The sequence below is a fragment of the Chrysemys picta genome, chromosome 14 (genome assembly GCF_011386835.1).
Source record: "Chrysemys picta bellii isolate R12L10 chromosome 14, ASM1138683v2, whole genome shotgun sequence".
In the NCBI taxonomy this organism is placed as follows: domain Eukaryota; kingdom Metazoa; phylum Chordata; order Testudines; family Emydidae; genus Chrysemys; species Chrysemys picta.
In genome coordinates this window covers 24,667,006-24,690,167 of record NC_088804.1, presented here as the reverse complement: position 1 = coordinate 24,690,167, position 23,162 = coordinate 24,667,006, and the positions used below count along the sequence as shown (strand labels likewise).

General features: G+C 40.0%; 2 protein-coding genes across 6 annotated transcripts in view; one reads left to right on the top strand and one right to left on the bottom strand.

The window, feature by feature from the left end:
- Positions 1-992: 992 nt before the first annotated feature.
- Positions 993-6,427, bottom strand: RGS9BP (regulator of G protein signaling 9 binding protein). The gene has a single exon (XM_005289900.4). It carries the CDS (start codon positions 5,905-5,907, stop codon positions 5,194-5,196), a length of 714 nt encoding a protein of 237 aa, XP_005289957.1. The 5' UTR covers positions 5,908-6,427; the 3' UTR covers positions 993-5,193.
- Positions 6,428-6,575: 148 nt separating this feature from the next.
- ANKRD27 (ankyrin repeat domain 27) overlaps positions 6,576-23,162 on the top strand; it is a 74,713-nt gene continuing 58,126 nt past the window's right edge. For 2 of the 5 annotated variants that reach the window (XM_065567151.1, XM_065567148.1), the window contains exons 1-3: positions 6,670-6,809; positions 16,873-17,003; positions 22,620-22,730. In XM_065567151.1, the coding sequence (XP_065423223.1) occupies positions 16,902-17,003; positions 22,620-22,730 (213 nt within the window). In that variant the 5' untranslated portion in view covers positions 6,670-6,809; positions 16,873-16,901. Of the gene's footprint in view, positions 6,814-16,872; positions 17,004-22,619; positions 22,731-23,162 lie in introns of all 5 variants that reach the window. The other 3 variants (XM_065567150.1, XM_065567147.1, XM_065567149.1) reach the window with 2 other exon arrangements.

The window sequence follows — 23,162 nt, the reverse complement described above, 5'->3', positions numbered from 1 at the left end:
GTAAAGTTTAACAATTGCAACATTTCACAGAAACAGGTTATCTGCCACTGTTGTTATGAGAGCCACAGGTCCACATTTTGTGGTCCTTCAGTCGAGCAACACTTCTACTGCAGTCAATAGGACCTTTGCTTGACTCAAGACCACAGAATTTGGGTCTCAGACATGAGAGATGGAAAAGATTTATTATATCATCTAGGTGCAGACTCTAATGGTATTTAGGCTCCTTACTTCCACTGAAATCAATTAAACTAGAGTGGGCAAAGTATTCGTATATAATGTACTGCAGGAGACAATGCTGTAGTGATGGGGTTAGGGACTAGGGCACAGATCCACAAAGGTATTTAGGCTCCTAATTTTGGAGGTTAAATACCTTTGTGGATCTGAGCCCTAGTCCTTAACCCCATCAGTACAGCATTGTCTTCTGCAGTACATTATATGCTAGTACTTTGTCCACTCTAGTTTTATATGTCCTAAACAATGGGATTTCTGTCAAAGATGGTACATTAAAATTAGAATTTAAGATTCATATCTGTAGTCAGAAGGTACTTTTTTTTCTTTAATAGGAATGTAGAATTATGGTGTTTGTATCTGAGAGTTTGGTATATCAGTCAGATGATTTAGAATGAAATAGAATCATCTGGTTTATTGAGCTAATTGTCAATAGACATATTTTAAAGTGTTTTTTTAAATTTAATTACTGCTGCAAGTGAACCAGATAGTTAACAGAACATACTTTATTTTAAATGGAAGAAATAATAGTGACAGTAACAAGTTTTACTGCAAGTATAGAAAATGTAATTCCACCATGCACAGGATGGAATGATGCAAGTAATTCAACTATAAGATTTTAATATTTCACAGACTCATACTAAAATGGATATGCAATATCGATTAAGACAAGTATTTTGAAATAAAACCTGATAGTTTGAAAAAAATGCACATTGCTTAATTTCTTTCTGAATACACAGAGTAACATTTGTGGTGCCTGGTTAGCAACATAGTCCAAATATGTTTATTTTTGTCACACATTGAACATGTACAATATTATAAAGCTTGATTTTAGTAATCTTTATTTACAAAAATATTCTTCCCAATCCCTTCAAACTGCAATTATAAAGTTAATTCTTAGATTGAAAATTTGTAAACTGAACAGAATTTTCAGCAAAAAAGGATTAATTTGTTTCACAAGAAACCAAATTTCATTGTTTAATTCAGCTTTTTTTTTTAAAGGTATTAGATGGATAAATAAATTGTAATTGCTAGTTAATGTCTTTCAGGTTGCTCATTGGGATGTTTTAACATTCTCCCCATATTCTTATTTGTAAAGTTTCTATTTATAATAAGATATTCTAACATGATACAAAAAGCTTTCTAATAGCAGTAAGAACCAAACATTTACTTGGGTGGGGAATTGCTCTTGCTCCCATTTAAGTCTAATGCAAAATTTCAGATTATTTGATGAAACTAGGATCTGCTCCTTGATGCAGACTTGCACAAAGGGTTTTTGTTTATTACCATTTGGATTTTATGCATGTAAGTTTCCCTGAACTATGTCACATTGTACATACAGTTGTACTGGGTATTTTTAGGAGATTAATGGTAGGGTATTAGCCAATTAGGTGGTGCCAATCCTGCTGTCAGACTTCTATTTATCTTTTAATATCACATACCTTAATGTAAGCTCAGTTGATAATACTGATGTTGTTGAGACATGGACAAGTTAATGATGTGTAAATCTGCAGTTTGTGCTGAGATAGAAAAGTTTAATTTTTTGGAATGATACAGGGTCCAGTCCTTCAAAGGCTTATTTGTGGGAGTAATCACGCTGAAGTAAGAGGAGCTACTTACATGAATAAGGGCTACTCACATAAATAAAGATTTGAGTAGCTGAGTCTGTATGTCTTGTATACACTACAGATTTACAACTTATTAACCTGAGGCTCATTTTTTAAAATGTCAAATTGTTTACTGTTAAAACACTTATACAACTAACTGAAGACAGACAGTATATGCAATTCAGGACTTTGAGACAATTAATGTTGTGGATATTATCATTTATTATCCATCAGATACCAAAACTGCATTACTTGGACACCCAAAACTCTTACCAAAGTTAACTGAGCGCAATAGGAGTAAAAGGAAAGGAAAGCAAGGAAAACAGGATAAGGTCCTAGTTCTTATTCAGTTCCTTGTAAACTGAATGTTGGAAGAGTGCAAACAGTGAACATGAATATCTAGTGATTGGTGGTAGCAATCCAAATCTATAGTATTAAGGTTTTCCATCAAACTTTTTTTTATTTTTTTTTTATTTTTAGAAAGGTGTCTAGCCCTTATGGTTATGAAGGAGACCTTCACTTGTAAGTCAACGCACAGCAGTTTCAGCGAGTCTCCATCTAGACAGACTGGAACAATAGCACCAAAAATACAAACTTTCTCTCTCTTCTCAAAATAATCTGTTTGTGACCATTAAGCAATCAGATTAATAACCACATACAAAATTACCCCAGTAAAATGAGTGAAGTGTATTGGTTAAAAATGTACAGCCTTGCTCTGAATCCCCACAACACACACAAACTTAGCCTGGGCTGGACCCATATGCAGAATTCACATTAGCATCTATGAGAATTCCACATGCTGAGCAAGGGCAATATATGGCCTTAAATTCAGACTAGTAGCATGGATTAGTGTTTCCACTTAGTGTTAACTGACCACTTCAACATGAATGGTCCCTTGAAATATGTGTTAAACATTCTGTTCCACCTTATATTTAGCTGTGACACTCTGAGGATATTTCCCAGACCTGAAGAGCTCTGTGTCAGCCTCTCTTTCTCTCACCAACAGAAGTTGGTCCAATAAAAGATATTAACTCACCCATCTTGTCTCTCTAATATTCTGGGACCAACATGGCTACAACACTGTATAGGTTCAAATGTGACATACAAGAGCTTTTATTTGCTCTCCAAAAATCTAACTTTACTAGTCTTTAGTTTTAAAGGGTAAACTCTGGGGGCACTAGGAGAAAACTGTGGAGGAGCCAGCCAGAAACTCCAGTCAGTAAGGGCAGAAGCAACCAAAGCAGGGATTTTTGGTCCTTTGGAGAACTTTATAGAGTTTTGACTGCTTTCTCTCTCCTGTGTTGATTGGCTGTTTGCTCCAACCTTCCTGCTCCCCCTCCTTCCTCAGTCTCTTCACCTCAGCTTCACTCCACACCTGTCCCATTACCACCTTCTTCCCTGCCCTGTCACCTCACTCTGTTCCTATTTAGCTTATCCCCTCTATGTACCCCCCCAAAAAAACATGACTTTTGTCTCCATCACATTGTTCATTCTGCTTGTATGTCAGAGCATCTTCCTCCAATCTTGTCTGTTTAGACTGTAAGCTCTTCATGGCAGGAACTGTCTACTGCTCTGTGTTTGTATGGTACCACATATAATAGGGGCTCACTCTTGGTTGGCCTTTATGCACGACCATAATAAACATGATTAATAATAAATATTTTAAAATTTTTGCCTTTTTTGAATTACAAAATTGTTTTATTAAGAAAGCTGACATGATTTTGTTTAAACACACATACACACTACTGCATATGCACAGTAACTTCTTGTCAACAAATTTCATGGTGAATTTTAGTAATGTGTCCTTTATGCTCAATTCAGAGGCGTCTCTAATTTATCACTTTACATTTTAACCCTTATATCGCAGCGGCTTGTCTTTATATTTGCCTGAACAGTACAATCTATGCCTGTGGCACTGTATAGTTACTCAAGAATCTGTGTGCACAGGAGCAAGTCTACTTTAAACAGAACAGATGCACATAATTTGTATATTTAAAAAATGGATACATGCATTTTTATGCGAGAGATCACAGAAATTCTCTTTAAAGTCAGAGTTGTGTCAGTGCTCAGAGTTTTATTGGGGGAGGGAAAAAAGTTTAAACTGTCTGCATGTAAACAATCAAACAAAAAGAAAAAAATGTCAGTTAGACTTTATGCTCTGTTCTTACAAAACTGCACAGACATCCGATCAAAGATACCATCTATAGGCCCAATTCTGCATTTCCAGTCATTTCAATTGGATTAATCAGGCAAATAAAAATGACAAGATTGAATCCTGCAGTTTTGGTTTCCTCTGGATTCCTGCAGATAGCTATATAGATCTTATTAACAGTAACAGGTCAACATGAGATTAGACCTCGATTTGTGCTGCAGAAATAGAGGCAGACAAGCTAGAGCATTGGTTTTCACTTTACATGATTTTGTTAGTTTGCCATAACCTGTTTTAAAAATTGCTACTTCTAATTTTGGATAAATGTAGAATATTTAATTTTGCAGCTGATGTAAAGTTCGACCACTTTCATGGAAAGAAGAATTTGGACACGTAGCAAGAATTAGCTTTTCTGCTGGGGAAAATAAAAGGAGATATATAAAAGGGAGGGATGGAGACTTAATACCTCTCTGTGAAAGCTGTTCTGCAGAAGATATTCTCCATCTTTCTTGAAGATTTGGATTTCCTTTAGTGATTATTAATGTTTGCTGTGTCAAAAAGTGCAAATAGGATCTGTACAAACAGTGCATTTGGTATCAAACATTGATTGCACACCCTCCTAGGTTTAGACTCCAAGGATTAAGATAAAATAGACATTGTTTACATCTTCTTACTGGGATTTTCCGTTTTTTCTTCTGGGCAGAATGTCCAGTGTTTGAGAGGAAAACTCACATACATGTCCATTAATTTTGCCACAGCCATCCACCTTATCCACCCCCAAATCCTGTGCAATTCTCAACTACTTTGTAAACATGGACCAGCAATGAACATCAGAGCCTATTAAAGAACAATAATTTCAGGCTACTGAGAATAGTCATCTATTAATAGCAGCCAAATCCCTGCTAGAGCCTGTAGTGATAATACCCTGATACTTAGCACACAGTTAACCATTACAAAACCAGCCAAAAGTCATCCTATACTGATCTGTACCTTTCCCCCCTTTTAGAGCTTTAAAACAAACCAACCAAAACCACATACATCCAGATGCTGGAGGCATGATCAGATTGTATGCTATCCAACGATTTGTTTTTATATGCAAGATATTAATTGTCAGCTCTTCCAAGTGACCCATCTTGAAAGGAACCATACTGCATGAAATACTTGTGAGAGAGATTGAGAGAGGAAGTCTTGCAGGAACACTCAGCCAGCCTATGAGAGTTTTACCACACACACCGCCAAGACAATAGCGATAATGAGAACCGCGGAGAAAATGATCCCAGCTAGAACTTTGCTGATATCGCAAAAGGATTTGTTTTCCTCCACGGAGATCATGCCAATGGAGGAGGCGCCCACGCTAATGGTGGATTTGAGTTCAGCCCCAGGGTCCTGTTTAGCCTCTACTGTCCACTGGGGGACATTCACTTTCATCTCCATCTCGTACATCATCTCTCCTACTTGGTTGATCTCGTTCTCCAGGTCTTTCAAATCCACTACATCTATGTTGTGTTCAGCCTCGTATTTCATGTTCTGGACGCTCATAGCCCTGGCGGCCACCCCAGAAGTTCCCCCGCTCATGCCCGTCTGAATCAGGTGCTTTTTGGGCACGTTAAGGGGGAACTCCTGGCCCAGCTCCAGGGCTCTCCTCATGTCAATCTCCAGGATCTCCATGCAAGTGGAGAAGATCACCCAGAGCCTCTCGAATTCAGCCTTGTCCTCCTTACTCACCGTCTTGTCCTTCAGGACCGCGGTGAGCTTGTTCCTGTTAGCCACCGCCAGCTCCTGAGCTTTCTGCCGAGTTTTCTTCAGTTCCTCCCGCAGGTTCTGCGAGTCCGAGGTGCCCCCGATGGTCAGCACCATGTGCCGATAGCAGGCAGTCACCTTGCTGAGCGCATCGAGCAGCGCTTTGCATTCCTCCTTCACCATGGCTCAGGCAGGCTGCAGACTCCAACAGGCGGGCTGGGCTGCTAACTGGGTGAACTTGTGTCCCTGCTGGTCTACCTCCCGCGGCTCAGTTCAGATTACCCTCTGTCGGACCCAGGGAGCTGCCAGCGCCAGATGTCACCAACACGCATGGTAATAGCGGAGCTGGGATCCTGCATGCAAATACCTAGATCGAGTCCCTTCCGACCGCTCACACGGCTCCAAATCCTCCGACGGTCCATGCGAGCGGGAGAGGAGTTTGGGGAACGAGTGGCATCGCTTTGCGCATAGTATTCAGCATCCGAGGGAGGGTTGCCCCAGTCCCTACTCCTGACACACCGAGATGGAGAACAGCTGTTGTTTCCTGCAGGAGACTCCAGTACAAGAAAATCAGATACCCGTTGTTTTTAAATGCACCAATCCGAATGGCCAGGAAGAAATGAATACCAGAGCTAAAAAACAAGGCAGCCTTTAATTAAAGCCCGAGTGCTGCCTCCATGTGTGCCAGGTGACCAGAGGCCGGTCTGCAGCGCCAGGGAACTCGCCTGCCCAATACCAACCCGGCGCCTCGGCTATTGACATTAAATACTGCACAGCTGGAGCACCTGGAGGAGTCACGTGGTTCCGAGCAGGAAGTAGCTCCGCGGTTTCTCTTTCCAGCGAAATACAGCCGCCGTGCTGCTCGGCGTGCCTAGGCTCCACCTTCGCAGGCTGCTGATTGAGTGGACGCTGCCTCAGTCGCGGGAGAAGCCGGGGCTCATTGGCTTGGCGTAGCTGGGCTGCTGTGGCGCACCGCCCGCCTTGGATCCTGGTAGGGCTTGGTTGAAATACACAGCAGTTAGGGGGGAACTGGACGGCTAGTGGTTCTCTTGTGTCTGGGGAGGAAGTGAGACAATGTTACCTTTGTAAGTAAGTAAATTTTCTGGTATCTGTTGACTCCCGATTCTCTAAATGAGGCTGCCAGGGCTGTGGGGACTTACACTCCCTCCAGGGGGGGAAAGAATGACTTTAGGGACTGCTGGGCAAGTGGGGCCCCTTCTCCTGGCCTTGTCAGCACTGACCGAGACGTTTCCTGTGGCAGAGAGTAGCACTTTCGGGGGCTGTAGCTGTCCTTGCGGTGCCCCCAGCTCCTCATTAATAGTGGGGGGGGAGAGTGACTGAAAACAGGGTTTACCGCTGTCACATGGCTTTCATTTTAAATTGTCTTCCTACCAAGGCCTGTGAACTCAAGCTTCGAAAACCACCTTCCATCCTCCTCTTCTACTCCAGCGTAAGAGATGGGATGGAGGGGGTTTTGGAAGCATATTTTGTTCCAGATCTGTGTCCTGGCAGTGCTGTTGCTTCGTGGGAGTTAAGTTACAGCGTAATGCAGGCGTGTGGGGCTTGTACACAGAGCTTCGGATGGCTTCCTTTTTATACGCTTCAAGGGAGACACCGTTGCAATTTAAAGAGTGTGTGTGTTTTCAGAGAGTGAACGTGTTTCAGAAGGGAAGTATGCAAATGCTTTTTCCACTCTCAACACCGTGCAGGACTCTGGATGGGATTGTTCACCTTCTGAAATGTTGACACAGCAACTCTGTTGTCGATATCCGATCCAAACTGTAGGTTTCTGTCCAAACATGTGACTTATTAGCCCTCAGGAAGTCTCCATTCTGATTGTCCCTTGGGGTGGGGAAAGAGCTCCAAAGATATTTTTGAATTAATTGGGGGATGGGAAATTACATTATGTTGGGATTAAACTGCATGCAGTATAAACATGGGGTTAAGGGTCTTTGAGTTAAACACAGGATTATTTTTTTTCTTTTTTTGAGGTCCCACTTGCATTAGATGCTGAAGTTAATAGAGCTGTTACTGATTATTTCTCAGACAGTACAAACTTCTTTTTCTTTCTTTCATGAGTAAATACTGTTTCTATCAGGCTAGGAGAACTGATACTTTTCTGCATCTTTAATCATAATACTATCTTAGACTATTTCTGTTAATAATGCAAAATTGAATTTAGCATGCTAGCATATGTACAGAAGCTTAATCTAACTTGTTGGTTAGTAGTATCAACACATTTTGCTTCCTTCCAAAGCTTCTAATACGGTACATAAACTAAAAGGTTGTGTTTCTCTCTTTGAGATCACTTAAGTGAGTATGAACTGTTTAGGAAGCTTTGTAGCAAGTGTAGCTTTTGAGCCAAGAAGATTTACTTGCACCTGGCCTTTTTATAATTGTACATGCAAATTAAGAGGAAGTTAATCTGACAAAATTGAACACTTGTTATAAATTAGTAAAATAATATTGTGAATTGAATGCTTTGCAGATATATTGTAGAAATGCTAATGTAACAGTTGTTAGTGGTGAGTAGTGAATATTTCATACTGTGCTGACTATATTATAATTTAAAAAATTTTTTGGTAGCTATATACTTTGGTAATGGGTGCTCCAGACTTGCTTAAATGATAATAGTGAGTACTGACCACTACACTGTACAGTAATTTATGCTATTTTGCAACATACAGTACATATTTATCAAAGAGGAGTGCCAGAAAACTTAATTGCCACAGTCTCCACACCTCATTCACCCCTGGCTCAAGGAACAGCCAGATGGCTTGCTGAATTAAGTGACTTGAAATAGATACATTCTCATATTCCCATAAAGAATGAAAAAAAGAGCAAATGTAACATATGCCATCATAGTGGAACAAACAAATACCATATGTTATAAGTGGTATCTAGCTTCAGAAACTTTCTTGAAATTTGTCATGGAAGCCCCAAGATCAATTAAGTAGCTCTATCAGTTTGAAGGCAATATTAATCTAGGAAGATTGAGCCAAAGAATGTGGGATCTTGCATGGGAATGCAATGACACTAGGTGAACTTGAACTACATGTAAGCAAAGATTTGTAATTGCATAATGGACCTAGTCAGGTGGAAAAAGGATAAGCCCTAGCTCTGGATATAAAGTCTTATGTGACTTGATGATAAGCTTATGACTATCCAAATTATGCATCTGTTCATACTTTGAAAGGGTTTACATGCAAAAGTCTGATGCATTTCAGTAATATGTTACTACTTATTTCAGTGCATCGGACCTTTACATTAGAAAACTTGCCTGAAACTAGATGGGAGACTAACTGGTTGAAGGAATACCTTTTGTCAGGAGGAAACATAATGTTTCAGCTTCTAATTATTTACACCTGGAGGCAGCAATAGATAATACCTGTAGTCAGATACTTCTTGACAACAGATCTTTACATTTATTATTACATGGAAGAATAAGAACAGTGTTCTCTAGAATAGCTCCTTAAGTTGATGACTGTGTTTTCCAATACCAAATCCCAGACGGTACCTCTACTGCAGATTCAGCCATAGCTTTGTTATAGGAATTGTCAAATGACAGGTAGAAAATGCTTAAAATCCAAAGACAAAGATTGATACTTTTTTTAGGGTAGAGTACTCTTGCAAATGTGTTTGGAAAATGTAGCTCTTGAAAGACATTATAGAGAATTACTTGCTAAATCTCATACCCTTTTAATTTACCAATGGGCTCCCCTGTCCTATGATAACTAAATTATCTTATTGAATCATTGAAAACCCTTGTTAATTCTGTTTCATGTGCTGTAGATTAACAAACCTTGGCTCAGATGTACTAACATTTGGAGTAAACTCAAAAGTTAAGTACCATCATCTAAGAAAGTTCTGCCTGTAGTTTGGGACAATATACATTTTTTTTCCCCGCCTTTCCCCCTCCCCCCCCCGAAGGAGGGATTGTGTGTTTGTTTTTCATCTAGATATCTCAATCAAGAGAGCTTGAAAACTTTGAAAATCAAAAAGCCTCAGCCATTATTCAGGCCTGTGCTAATGTTAGACCAGTTTCCTTCAAATAACAAGCAAGAACATACTTTGATTAGTTCTCCACCTGTCTCAGCTGTACCTACTGTGCAAGTGTTTTGAAGAGTGGCTTGAAAATGTTCTTGGATTTTGTTTATCACAAAGCAAAGTAGCAGCCAAGTCTGGTGCTGGTGTGTCTGTAGCTACTGCAGTGACAAGTGTACAGGTTGGTGATTCTGGTGCACGGTATTACGTAGCTTTAAAACGCCAGTGTTGGCTGAAATGTCACTAAATGTTTTAGTAAGTAAAAATTAACTATGGTGAAACTGTTTGTCTTAGTACAAAAGATGGTAGAAACACTGGTATTGAAGTGCAGTACTGCTCTGATAAGTGACTCTAAAAAGTTGTCATAGGACTCCATGATTACCATGCCTTAGTGAACTCAAATGAAAACTTTTAAAAACTTTGCCTTTAATGAGAGAAAATACCTTTCCCAGTTCCTGGTTTAAAAAAACTGCACAGGCAGTCAGTCCATTCCACCCGTTTCTTCCACGCTACATTTTATGTACTGAATTCCAGACAGACACACCATGTGGAGATCAAGAGATTTGAATGTAACAAATATTTCAATGTACTAACTCACCCTTTTCCTTTACTATTTTCTTTTCTTTTAAAATCAAATACTAGAACATCACCTAATAGCTGAGGACTCCAACCCACAAAAACTGGGCTAAAGGGAGGAAGGAGGTAATGAGGGGGAAGGAAATTCAGAGTTGTGGCTCCCAGAGCAACTGTCACTTGGCCATATTGCAAGTATTTAACCCCGTGTGCAGCTATATAATACTATTCAAGCCCAAGGGGACTGAGTTACAATTGAGGAAACTGTTAATGTGCTAAGATAGTCAAAGTTTAAATTCTCAACCATGATGATGTTGTTTGGGGGTGTCAAGCAGAGAGGATAAATTATATTCTGAAGTCCAAGGTATGTTGTGGGCTTTGTACTTCTTTATTAAGGCATGGTATATATTTGTTATCTTAATTACAGAAGTGTTTTAATCGGTTTTTATTTTTGAATGTGGATTTGTTCTTCTGTATCATTTCATTTTGTTGGCGCTCTAGATCACACTGAACCATGCTCAGTAGTCTGCTTGTCCTATGGCTGCTGCCACTAAGCGGTTTAGAGCTAGTTATTTGTGATGTGTAATCTCATGTGTTGGGAACTGAAGCAAGATCACTACACTAAACTCTCTTCCTGTGACCATCTGTCAAATCAAAATTATTTTAAATCACTCTAGTCTGTCTTGGATTTGTATTATGTTCTTTTTAGGTCCAGGCAGTGGATTACAAACAGCACATTTAGCTAAGCTATCTATATTCATAAATTAAATTCAGTATTTTGCCCATGAGTTGGGATATGATGGTTACAGATGGCGTGGTTTCTCACGCGCACCTCTCTTGTGTTTCTGATCAGCTTTATCACACGGTTAAAGGGACAACTAAAGCTTTTTTCAGTCTTCCCTTCCAGATGGAAAGAAATCTTGGAATTATGTTCCATGGATATATGGCAGAAAGAAAGGTGAACTTTTTTTGGTCATCTTTCTGAAAAAATAACTAAGTAAAAACTGTGACCGGCTTAAGGACACTTTGTGTCCCCAGTCATTATTTTCTCTTTCCCAGTCTTTGTGGTATAGGAAACTTAAACCCTGCATTCTAGCTTCTTGACTTAACATATTAATGCTCTTGGAGCTTTTCGGTAGCTTGTGAAATATCATTTAGCAATAGCTTATGACTAAACAGTTCAACTATTTATGAATAAGGATAGTTCCTGGCAAGCCAAATGTTAAAATAGAGTACGTTGGGAAATACAAGATCTCAGAACATAGACACAAATTAGTTTCCTGCTGAGATCCGTGTAACTTTTTTAGTTTGACTGTTTAGACAAGAAACTGTTTTTATATGAGAACTAAAATCAGGATAACTTTTTTAGTTTTGCATGCATCTTAATGTTGCTGCTGCTGGGATAAATTTAAATCTGACACTCTGGATTGAGCCATATATGTGAATCTCTTCTCCTTTAATCCTGTCCATGAAAAACCCCACATGATCAGTCTTGGCAAACGTTACTCCCATGAGTAACTCCAGCTTTAAAGAGGATCAGACATATCAATTATTTACACGAGTAAGACTTCTCAGGATCAGAGAAGAAGGTTCTAGCCCAGGTAGGATCATTACAGTTTATCTTAATTATAAATAACACACCAAAAACTACATTAAATGAATGTTAAGGATGCAAAGTCAAGCACTACAAATTTAGGAAATACCTGAATTAAGATTGCATATGTAACCTTAATTCATCCCCCTCCTGTATATGCATTATGTTATAATTTCTAATTACATGATCTCATGCTTTCTTCTTCTCTCCCCCCCCCCCCCCCCCTGTGCCGGACCCCTGCCTCATTCAGTGTACAGGATGGATAGTGCTCTGGGAATGCACCAGGTGGCATTTGAGGCCTTGGCTACACTCGGGACTTCCCAGCGCTGTCGCGGCAGCGCTGTGAAGCGCGAGTATAGTCGCGCCGCCAGCGCTGTGAGAGCTCTCGCAGTGGTGTATGTACTCTACCTCTCTGAGGGGAATAGTTTGCAGCACTGCGAGCAAGTGTGCAGAGCTGCAGGCTCTGATTACACTGGCGCGTTACAGCACTGTACTCACTGTGTTCAGGGGGGTGTTTTTGCACACCCCTGAGTGCAGCAAGTTGCAGCGCTGTACGCCGCCAGTGTAGCCAAGGCCTGAGTCAGGTGTCTGCCTTTTTCTTTGCCTCCTGGGTGCCAGCAGGGGGAGCCTTGAGAGTATAGGAGAGAATGTGTCTCTGCTCTGTTCCAGGGCCCTGGCCTGTAGTAATGGGAGAAGCAATTGCAGGGGAAAATCCTGGTGAGCTGTTGAAGCATGCTCGGTGCAGGCAAAGTCTTCAGAGTTTAGCTGCCTAACTCTAATAATCCTCTGCTGAGTATGTGTGAACTGACCATGCTATCAGCCTTTGGGCAATTTTTTTCTGGGATCAGCAAAAGGCACGTCCCTGATGTGTCGAATGGGAGGTCGGTCAGCTCCAGCCAGTTTTTAATTCTGTGGTCTGAACCATGGAGCTTCTAGAGCTTTTCCATGAAACAGCTATAGGACATTTACAAAAAAAAAAAAAAAAAAAATTTCCCTAATCTAATTTTTGGGAACAGCTGAACTATCTTAGCTGAAGCTTTTTGAAGAAGTTCAGCCCCAGGCAGATACCCAGCATGGAAAAATTCAGCCTGAATGGTTATCCTTTGACAGAGTTATAAGCAACTGAAAACAGGGTCTTGCAATGCCAAGTATCAGGCAACCTGAGTTATAGGCTGCATTACAGGTCTGTCTCATCTTACGCGGGGGTTCCATTCTGCGGTTAGCGCGTAAAGTGAAAACCGCGTATAGTCAAAATTACATTGAGTTCAATGGCGGGCGGAATCGCCTGCACTACAGGTACAGTATTAAAATTGTTGTTTTTCTCTCTTAGTTTGTTTTGTTTTTTGTTTTTGCCAACCGTGTAAAGCTGAAATCGCGCATGTTAAATGTGCGTAAGATGCGACAGACCTGTACTAACTCTGCCTAGAATAGGGGGAGCTCTCAGTCTGGTATAGGATCATAAGGCTACATCTGATGCATAGTGTAGCTGCCTCTTCGCCTCTGGTTACACTATCTGTTTTGGAAACTCACATCTTGCTGTCACATGCGCTTCCTGGACCCTAGGGAGCCTCAAAGGAAAGAGGCTTTGTCCTTCTGCCAGCATGGTATACAACCAAGAAATGAAGTGGGGGAATATTTCATAGCTCACTAATATGAACAGTGTGAAAGTATGAGAGAAATAAGAGAACATCTAGCATTTTATTAATTAACAATATGTTAAGACTGCAACTGCATATAATGAAGAAAATGTTTAATGCGGGAGAAAGAGGGTAGATACATTGGGATAGCATAAGTAATTCAACTCTAAAGGTTCTTGAAAGAGTACCTAGAGCAGGGGTTGGCAACGTTTGGCACGCGGCTCGCCAGGGTAAGCACCCTAGCGGGCCGGGCCAGTTTATTTATGTGCTGACGCGGCAGGTTTGGCCGATCGCAGCCCCCACTCGCTGCGGTTCGCCGTCCCAGGCCAATGGGGGCGGTGAGAAGTGGCACGGGCGAGGGATGTGCTGGCCGCGGCTTCCCGCCGCCCCCATTGGCCTGGGATGGCGAACTGCGGCCAGTGGGGGCCGCAATCGGCCGAACCTGCCTCATCAGCAGGTAAACAAACTGGCCCGGCCCGCTAGGGTGCTTACCCTGGCGAGCCATGTGCCAAACGTTGCCGACCCCTGACCCAGAGCAATAAGTGACCTGTTGTATGCTGTACATATAGAAAACTTAAAATAATAATTAGAATAAATATCTCATCCTTTATCCTCATACACTAAGTGAATAGTGCCATTTTGTTTTTTCTTCATGGTCTATTCAGTACTATACTAGAAAATTATTTTTTTGTGTATGTACTATGTTTTTTTATTGGAATTAGGAAAAATTGATTCCAAAATAAGTGGTAAAATAGACAACAGAGGGTCCTGTGGCACCTTTAAGACTAACAGAAGTATTGGGAGCATAAGCTTTCGTGGGTAAGAACCTCACTTCTTCACTTGCATCTGGAGAAGTGAGGTTCTTACCCACAAAAGCTTATGCTCCCAATACTTCTGTTAGTCTTAAAGGTGCCACAGGACCCTCTGTTGCTTTTTACAGATTCAGACTAACATGGTTACCCCTCAGATACTTGGTAAAATAGACTTACTTTTTATAGAGTGCCTCTGACCTACTGTGTTTATAACCAGTAGTGCTTATAGGCGCCAATCAGACTGTACAAACATTAAGACATTGTCTCTGTACCAAAGAGCTTGCATTCTAACTTGGGACAGGAAGAAACAAGTGTGTAATGAACAATATGAAGGAATGTGGTGACAGGACTAATGTAACTGTCACGTTATATGCTCTGACAGTTTGCACAACTCAAAAGCTCTGGCCATAATAACTTATATTTTAACACGGAGCATGTTGCTATTTTTCTCTGTGGCCTTGTGAACAGTGATAGAAAGTGAGCTGGAACAGCTGCTAAAGATATCTGATATAGATTTGTTGTAGATGGGCACAGCTCTTCAAACTGTTCTGATGTTTGTCTGGTGCATGTAAATGCATTTCCCCAGATGACCTTTGTCAAATTGAAAACTGTGAGTGAATTGCACTTTTATTAATTTCCCTAAAAATAGGTGATAAAGTTAGGAAAGCTCACCTAAAACAAAAATATCCTTTAAATGTTGTGGATAGTGCCCAGATTCCATGCTGAGTTCCTCTTTTGAGTGAAATGTTGGTCTTAAGTCTAGCCTCTTTTGAACTTGGGGATCCCATTACAAACATCTGTTACCTTCTGCAAAGGGGATTGCGTAGACTTGCCAAGACATCGTACCATAGAATAACTTGTAAAGTCTTCAAGTTTGGGTTGAGAGCATTGATAAAAGGGTATCTTGGAGTGTAGTTTCCTCTGCTACAGTAGTTGTTCTGTTTAAGGGATAAAGGTGGGGGAAACAGATTTTCCAATCTAACACATTAGGAATTTACGTCCCAGACATTTGTAACCTTGACTGACCTCCTTTCCATCCTATATGTAAAATAAAAATTCTGAAGTCATTCCAGAGGCATCCCATTATGAGTCACTGAACCTCACGTTTGTAAAACGTGTACTGTAGAACTTCTGTTGAGAATTAGAACCTAGGAAGCCATAACTCGCATGGGGTTTTAGCGTCTTTAGAAACAAAATTTTATTCCATTCATTAGTTTAGTTATAAGAAAGACCTTTTTATTTTTACCAAAGCGTACTGTATTTCTGGACTTCTTCCATTAGACATGAGCTCATAGACAAACTGAATGTTAAAACCTGAATTCATTAGGATTGGTTCACAAATGTATTAATGACAGATCAGGTAAAATATGTTTTTAGACTCTGAGCCTAATTCTTTCACCTTGAATCAATGGGATTACTTCTGGAGGGAAGGTATTCCTTACAGCGAGTAAGTGTGGTAGAATGGGACACTTAATTAGTTGTAATTATTGTCAGTGGTGTCTGTCTCAGAGCACCGTTAGCCCATATTCATGGGGAGAAGGGCAGGCTTGAAAGTAGGGATTAGTTTTTGGCTAATTTCTAAAAGAGATGACCTAGACCAGTGTTTCTCAACAGCCAGTTCATGGGCCAGTGAGGGTTCCTGGGATTTCCCTGACAGAGTTTAGGAAAGGCAGCAAGCTGGTCCTTGGTATCAAAAAGCTTGAGAAACACTGACCTAGACAGCTATAGTCAGAAGCTATTGGTTGTGTGCCTCCTTTGAAATTTTGATTAATTGGTTCATAATAGATGTACTATTTCATATAATGGAAATTTTTTTCCTTAAGTAACTTTTTCCCCTTGATAGCTGAGGATAGTGTCCTGAAAATACCTGTGCATGACTGTTGTGCAATTTACACAAAGAATAATGGTAGAAGTGGTTGTGTTATCTTCTCAGGGTTTGTTTTTCATACACCAGTTGTTACTGCAGTAATGAAGGTTTTAAAGGTTCATGTGTGTGTTTTTGTTTTTCCAGCCAGCATACTGCAGTAATTCTTTATAATACTGCTTGAAAGTAAGTAGATTGGGTTGTTTGAAATCATCTATTTACAGTTATAGCAACACTCAGGCCCCAAACAGGTGGCGTGCAGATTTTATTAGAAGGGATGGTCCCTGCCCCAGTAGCATAAAGTCTAACTTAACACACAAGTAGGTGTAACAGTTGGAAGAACTGGGGAGGGATAATAGTAATAGGAAATCTTTGGTTATGAAGACTAATTTTGCATGAAGTTCCATGGTTCTGTATCAGTCACTTTATATTGGAGTTAGCTCCACATATTCTGTATCTTGATGTGAGATAAGGAGAGTAGTTTATACTTCTCTAAAACATGAAAGGAAGTATACCAAAAATATCCTCTTCTATATTCCCAAATGTTATTACATCTGAATATGAAAACTAAACAATATTACAGACGTTAAACAGCTATTCTATTAACACTTGTATCTCTTCTAGAAAATATCTTTGGAATCTCTGACGTCCATATGGCTATGTATGATGAAGATCTCTTGAAAAATCCTTTTTATTTGGCTATTCAGAAACGTCGTCCTGACCTTTGCAGGAAAGTTGCAGAATTCCATGGAATTGTAAGTAAAGAGCTTGTTTTAAATTGACTGACTACATACAGAAGCAATAAAATCTCTCAGATTCTCACTAAAATTTAGGAAATGATGAGAGCAAGCCAACAAACTAGATCAAAACTGAGATACATAAAGTATATTACATTGTTTTTATTTTTATATATACATGAGGGAATGCAGGAGGTAGTAGATAGAATGTATGGTGGGGCTTCCACCTTTTAGGGGGATTCTTACAATTATGGTTCATAGAAAGACCCAAAATATAAATGCATATTTTACATATGGGTTTGGCACTCTTGTGTTCAGAGTCCCTGGCTTGTAAGGGAAGAGAAGAATGGCCCTTTGACCAACAAGCTACTTTATTTTATATGACATGAGGCTACAAATATCATGCCACTATAGTTTTTGTTCAGTTTTAAAGACTCCAGGTAACTGTTGAATGCACTACTGAAAGACTGTCTGTACTTGATGGATCTTTACTTAACGGAAATCTTCTTATCAAGCGTTATCTTCTAGTTGTCCTTGCTGGTCTGAATAACTTGTATATCCAGTACTGTTTGTCATAATTATGACCTTGAGAGACTGGGAACCGAAGCATTTTGCAATTGTTTTTATATTGTAAATCAATATGCACAAATCTGTTCTGGCATTAAAACATCAACTAATAAAAACCTGGTTTATTCCTGCTTTTTAAGTGTTAGTAAATATTAGATATTTTTAAATGAGGACTTTTGACCTATGACTCCTATGAAGGATGCTATATAAATCCTATATTCACTTTTAAAGTGCCTAGCCGGAGAATTCAAATATACTTGCATGGTAGCTTCTGCATGGCTGTGTCAATATTTTGTTTTTTGTTTTGTTCTGTATCACTTCCAAGTGTTGCTTACAGTGATGCAGTTCCATTGACGAGAATGCTAATGTAAATGAAACACCAGCAGCTGTAGGTGTTTTAAGTCCTTTGGTGTTTATACCCTCCTTGAAGCAGGTCTAGACAAAACAGCACTTAATTTGAGGGCGAGAGGGGAACTAACCACTGGCTCCTGGGCCTCTGTCTGTCCTCGTTCCCAGCACTGTTGCCACTAATACTAGCCATGGGAAATTTTTAGGGGAAACATCCTAGCATAAACACAGCTTGTGAGTAAGCCTTGCAAGCAAGAATTACAATAATTTTATGCTCTCTAAAGCAATCTGGCCAATCTTTCCAAATGGTCTTGGTTTCTATTTTTATTTATTAGCTACATAGAACCTTATTTAGAGGGTAGCTCTAATTCCAAAGCCTACGGATGTCTTTTATTAGGTTAAATAACCTCACTTATTCTTGGGCTTTTTGATCAGCAATGGCACAGGAAAAATTAGTTAGCCTATTTATCTTAAAATCTTGGAGAAAGCTTTTTTTTTTTTTAAGATGCATTATTAGGGCTAAGTGTCAAATCATTTCTGCATCAGTGGTATTCAAAGTTTAGAAACTTAACTATCTGTTGAACATTGTGTGTGTGTGTGTGTGTGTGACCTGCAGTATGTAGAATACATGGAGTAAGAAAACTGAAATATTGGGGTTACCACTTTCATGGGATTTGAGCAGAAATGTTGAGTATGAAAGCAATTGTTTGGTTTTTCTTCTTGTGGGAATTGGGGGAGAGGCATAACTTTTTACACAGGCTTTGTCCTAAATCAGTATTAATAATAGTTTAACATTTAACCTTGTCCACATACACAAGTGGGCCTGTGCAGTATCCAGTTTTTCTATAACTAATGTAGGAGGACATTGCACAGTATTGTTGGAACAGGCTTTCAGTGTAAAATGTTATTTTGACACTGTGCCTGTTAAGTTTCTATAAACTGCTCCATTTAAACTTTTAAATATTGGCAGCACAAAACAAAAAGGCACTTTTTTTAAATTGTTCTTTAAAGTTTACTGTACTTCTAATTCAGTAATAAGATCTTCTTGCGTACCAAAGGAATGGCGAGAAGGGGACTAAACAATGTCCAGTCAGAGTGCTTTGTGAATGTCTGAAACTGTAGTGCTGCTGTTAGAAATGTAAATATTTGCAGAACTTAAATTTGTCAAGATTCCTGGTACCTGCTGCTTCTTTGCTCATCTCAGGTCTGACCTCCTTGTGGAGATGATTTTGCTGCTAATGGTATTGCTTTTTATGCCTCCAGAATAAAAGCATTTGTTTCTCTGAGCAGTGTTAATATTTCCAGAGAGTGCTCTTATCTGAAGAGTTGAAGTGTTTCTGTACAAAGTATCTTTCAATACTGAAAGCGTTTTAGTTAGGAGAAATTGTAAATTTTTGCACTGTTCCAGAGAACAGCAGGAATAGACAACGTTGTAGTCTGTGACAATCTTTTATTTTTCATTTGAAAACTAGGCATATATATTACCAATTTTAGATCAGTTTCTTGATGGAAGAATAGGGGCTCAAAATATTCACCAGGTAGTTTTAATGGTAGCTAGGCAAATTTGTATGTATGAACTAATATGCCATTTGCCCTGGTACCTTTTAAGACTACCTTTCTTCTCTCTCTGGTGACCTTTTTGTGGCAAGCAGCCAAATGGTAGTGACTTGGGAATGCAAGAAACAATGGTACTGCTACCTCATTAGTATAACTGTTCTACCAGAGAGAAATATTGGCCTGTCACAGATTAGCATGTAGCTAGTTTGTTGAAGTGCTGCTTTAAACGTAGAAACTGGTGTGATCCCAGTATTTAAGTTGTCCCTCCATTGTGTGCGGATTTTTTTTAAATGCATAGCTGATACAGAGAAGAGTGAAAATGCTTTAGAAAGGTGTATTAGATTTGTGAAAGGCTTTGCTTTAAGAGCTATGCAGACTAGTTCTTAGAGGTAGTCACAGTCCCACTTTCTATTCTTCTCTGAATATATCGTTTCAACTTGTAGTTCTAGGGCTGTTCAGAATCCTGCTGTGCTACTTCTTTTTTTAAAGTCTAGCTGTTTGAAGTAGCTGTTGGTTTTTTTCTGTATGACTGAGTAAATTGGCTTCTTTCTGTGTGACTGACTCATCTGAGTTGCTGTAACTAAGCAAATTTGGAGGAGAGGATCTATAACTTCCTTCTTGCTATTGAGGTGGTCGGCAGCGGGGGTGGGAGGTGGGGCAGGGTGGATATCAAAAACAAAGTCTTGTGTAGGAAGAGTTTTCTACAGCTCAGATCAATGCTCTGAAATCGATCCACTGGCAGTTGATTTAGCAGGTCTAGTGAAGACCCACCAAATCGACAGCAGATCGCTTTCCAGTCAACCCCTGTACTCTACTCCACAATGAGAAGAGTAAGGTAAGTCGACAGGAGACTTTCTCCTATCGCCCCCCCCCCTCCCCCGCGGTGTAGAGCCCACAGTCAGACCCAAAGTACGTCGACCACGTTATTCACGTAGCATAGGTTAACTTACTGCGGTAGTGTAGACATAGCCTAAGTGTTTTTTTTTTTTTTTAATTCAACTTCTGCTCAAAGAGCCCTGAATGGAATAATTTATGTATTTGATAATCTAACACTTAATGCTTCATTCTCCACATGATAAAGCAGAATTTTCTTCCTTTTTCCTAAAAAACAACTGTTTCTTATAAGATTGTTTCTTAAATTAGTTGTGGACGCCATTATGTCCTAGATAAGCGGTGTTAGTGAAACTGAGACTATGCATAGCTTTTTGGCTCTTAAAGTAGTTTTGAAAAGATGTTTGGTGTATTATTTTTTTTTTTTTTAAAGTTGGTGGTTCAAGTAAATCTTACCTTTTTTTTGGAATTGCAAGACGCCTTTGGCATACTCAATATGTACTGAAAACTTGGTCTGACAATTGCCAAGGGAGCCTATAAGCAAACTCAATAGACAATCTAAATGATTCGCAGAAGACTTCTCAAATTTGAAGGCCATTATAGCAATATCCTGGGTTTCTCCAGTTACCTTACTTATAACTATGGTGCCTGAAGAAACCACACTCCATCTTTTCACTTTCTTCTCTCTCCAATCCCAGTTAAAATGAAGGGCTGAACTTTAAGAAATGCTTCAAAGTGAAACAGTGAGCAAGTCTGTTATAATGAAGAGAACTTTGATTGCAAAGGGGGCAGACTTTTTCTTCCTTTTAAAACCTTTTTCAGACAGCTCAAATCCTGGTGAGGATAGTAGCAATTGCAAGTCACTGCTCTTAACACTTCACCAAACTGCAGTTTAGTGGCCTCAGTCCACTCCCAGTGGTTATGTTTGTAGAGCCAGTGTTCTGCATAAGCAGACTAAACAATTGCTTAGGGCCCCAAGCAGCTCAAGAGGGCCTCCCATTCACTTTTTTTATTGTAAGAACTTGCCTGTTTTAGTATTGGGGATTGGGAGGGGGGAATATTCCTGCTTCGGGGCTAGCACCGGCACTATATGTTTGCATTGTGAATCCACCCCGAAGGGTACAAACTGGCAGAGATGTAGAGGATTGAATTAGCAAGGTGGTGGATAAGAGAATAGTTTTTAAGATATTTCTTCCAGGTCAGGGTTGAGGCACAATGGCTGGGCAGAATGAGGGAGGGAAGCTTGGAGTGTCACTGTGCTGTGTCCTGTGTATGAACATCAATCCAGCACCTTCCATGAGCACTAAGTTCTCTCACACAAGCTAGGAACAGACTGTACTTCATTTCAAATGATTGTATAGTTCAGTACTACTAATGTTCTTCTATTGATTCCATAATTCACTCTAGACCAGGGGTTCTCAACCTTTTTTCTCTGAGCGCTCCCCCCACGCCCCATGTGTGCCACAACAACTGTTTTTCTGCGTATCCAGTAGATTAAAAACCAGGGCCAGGGTAGCAAGCAGGACAATTTCCTGGGGACCCCACAAAGCTAAGTTACTTGGGCTTCTGCCCCAGGTGGTGGGGCACGGGCTTTGGCTTTCTGCCCTGGGCCCCAGCTAATCTAATGCCAGCCCAGCTCTTTGGTGTATTTTGGCAAACCCCCTCCCTCCTCCCCCCCCCCCCCCCCCCCGAAACCTGCTCGTGGCTTCCCCAGAGGGCCCCATATCCCTGGCTGAGAATCACTGCTCTAAAGGCTCCACTAACCTGTTAATGGGAGGAGGCCCCACTATGCATGTTTTTTTTGTTTTGTTTTTCCCTTTTCTGGTGGCCTTTCACTTGGTCTAAGAAAATACCTTAATGAACACTTTAAACTGCTTAGTCTCGGGTTTTTAATTTAATGTAAAAATGTCAGCAATATAAGATCTGTATTTATATGACTTGGTGTCTTGCTAGAGATGTTGCTTTTTTGCATCAAGTTCCATCTGCCTTTCCTTTTGGGTACAAAGTGCTCTGATTGTCCCCAGCTTGTAATACTTAAAATCTATACTCTGATAATCTCCTATCTCTTGCAGCTAAAATAAAACCATTTTTTATTTTTTAAATTATGTGATCTGAGATGTTGAGCAGGAATCTTGGTTATGGGCTCTGTTCCTTTAATAATAATAATAAAAGTAAATTATAGACATGCACTGTCAAATGATACAGGTCTGATATGAAGAGTGCTTGATGAGGAACACAGAACAAAGGTTGTTTGATTTGGAAGCAGTTGGCACACTGCATTTCCTCCTACAAAGGCATGTGATTAACTGACTGATTTTATTCTTTCTCCAGATATTAGTACCGTGCAAAGGGAGCCTTTCAAGCAGCAGTCTCTCTACCTGCCAATTTGATTCCTATGTTTTAAAACCAGTGGAAGAAAAATTTCAGACCCTAAATGGAAAGGTATTGTCTTGTTAATACAAATCTTGTTAATACAGGATCCCTCCACCAAATCTGGTGGAGGGATCCTGCCTGGGAACATGATAGATGAGAGTGAAGGGGGAGAGACCAAACTTTGAGTGATCCTAGGGTAGGCAGAGTTTGAGAGAGCACTATCTAATGACTAGAGCAGATAACTGGAGGCCTGGTCTCTGTTCCTGATTCTGCTACTGGGAGTGTAACTCCAAACTCATTTTACAGAAGGGGAAATGGAGATACAGCTTCAAATTAATATTACTGCATTTGTGCAAAGTATTTGTATTTATTCATAGAGCTAATTAGTAGGACAAACTCAGATGGGCTGTCTGTTCTGTCCATGAGAGCTTTGGGTTGAGTTCTGTGCTTGTACTCTAGCTTACTTGTATAGACAGTAAGGGAGAAGTTTGTCCAGAAGAG

Excerpts from the sequence above, each read along its gene's own strand:
- RGS9BP (XM_005289900.4), bottom strand. The coding sequence starts at position 5,907 with ATGGTGAAGGAGGAATGCAAAGCGCTGCTCGATGCGCTCAGCAAGGTG.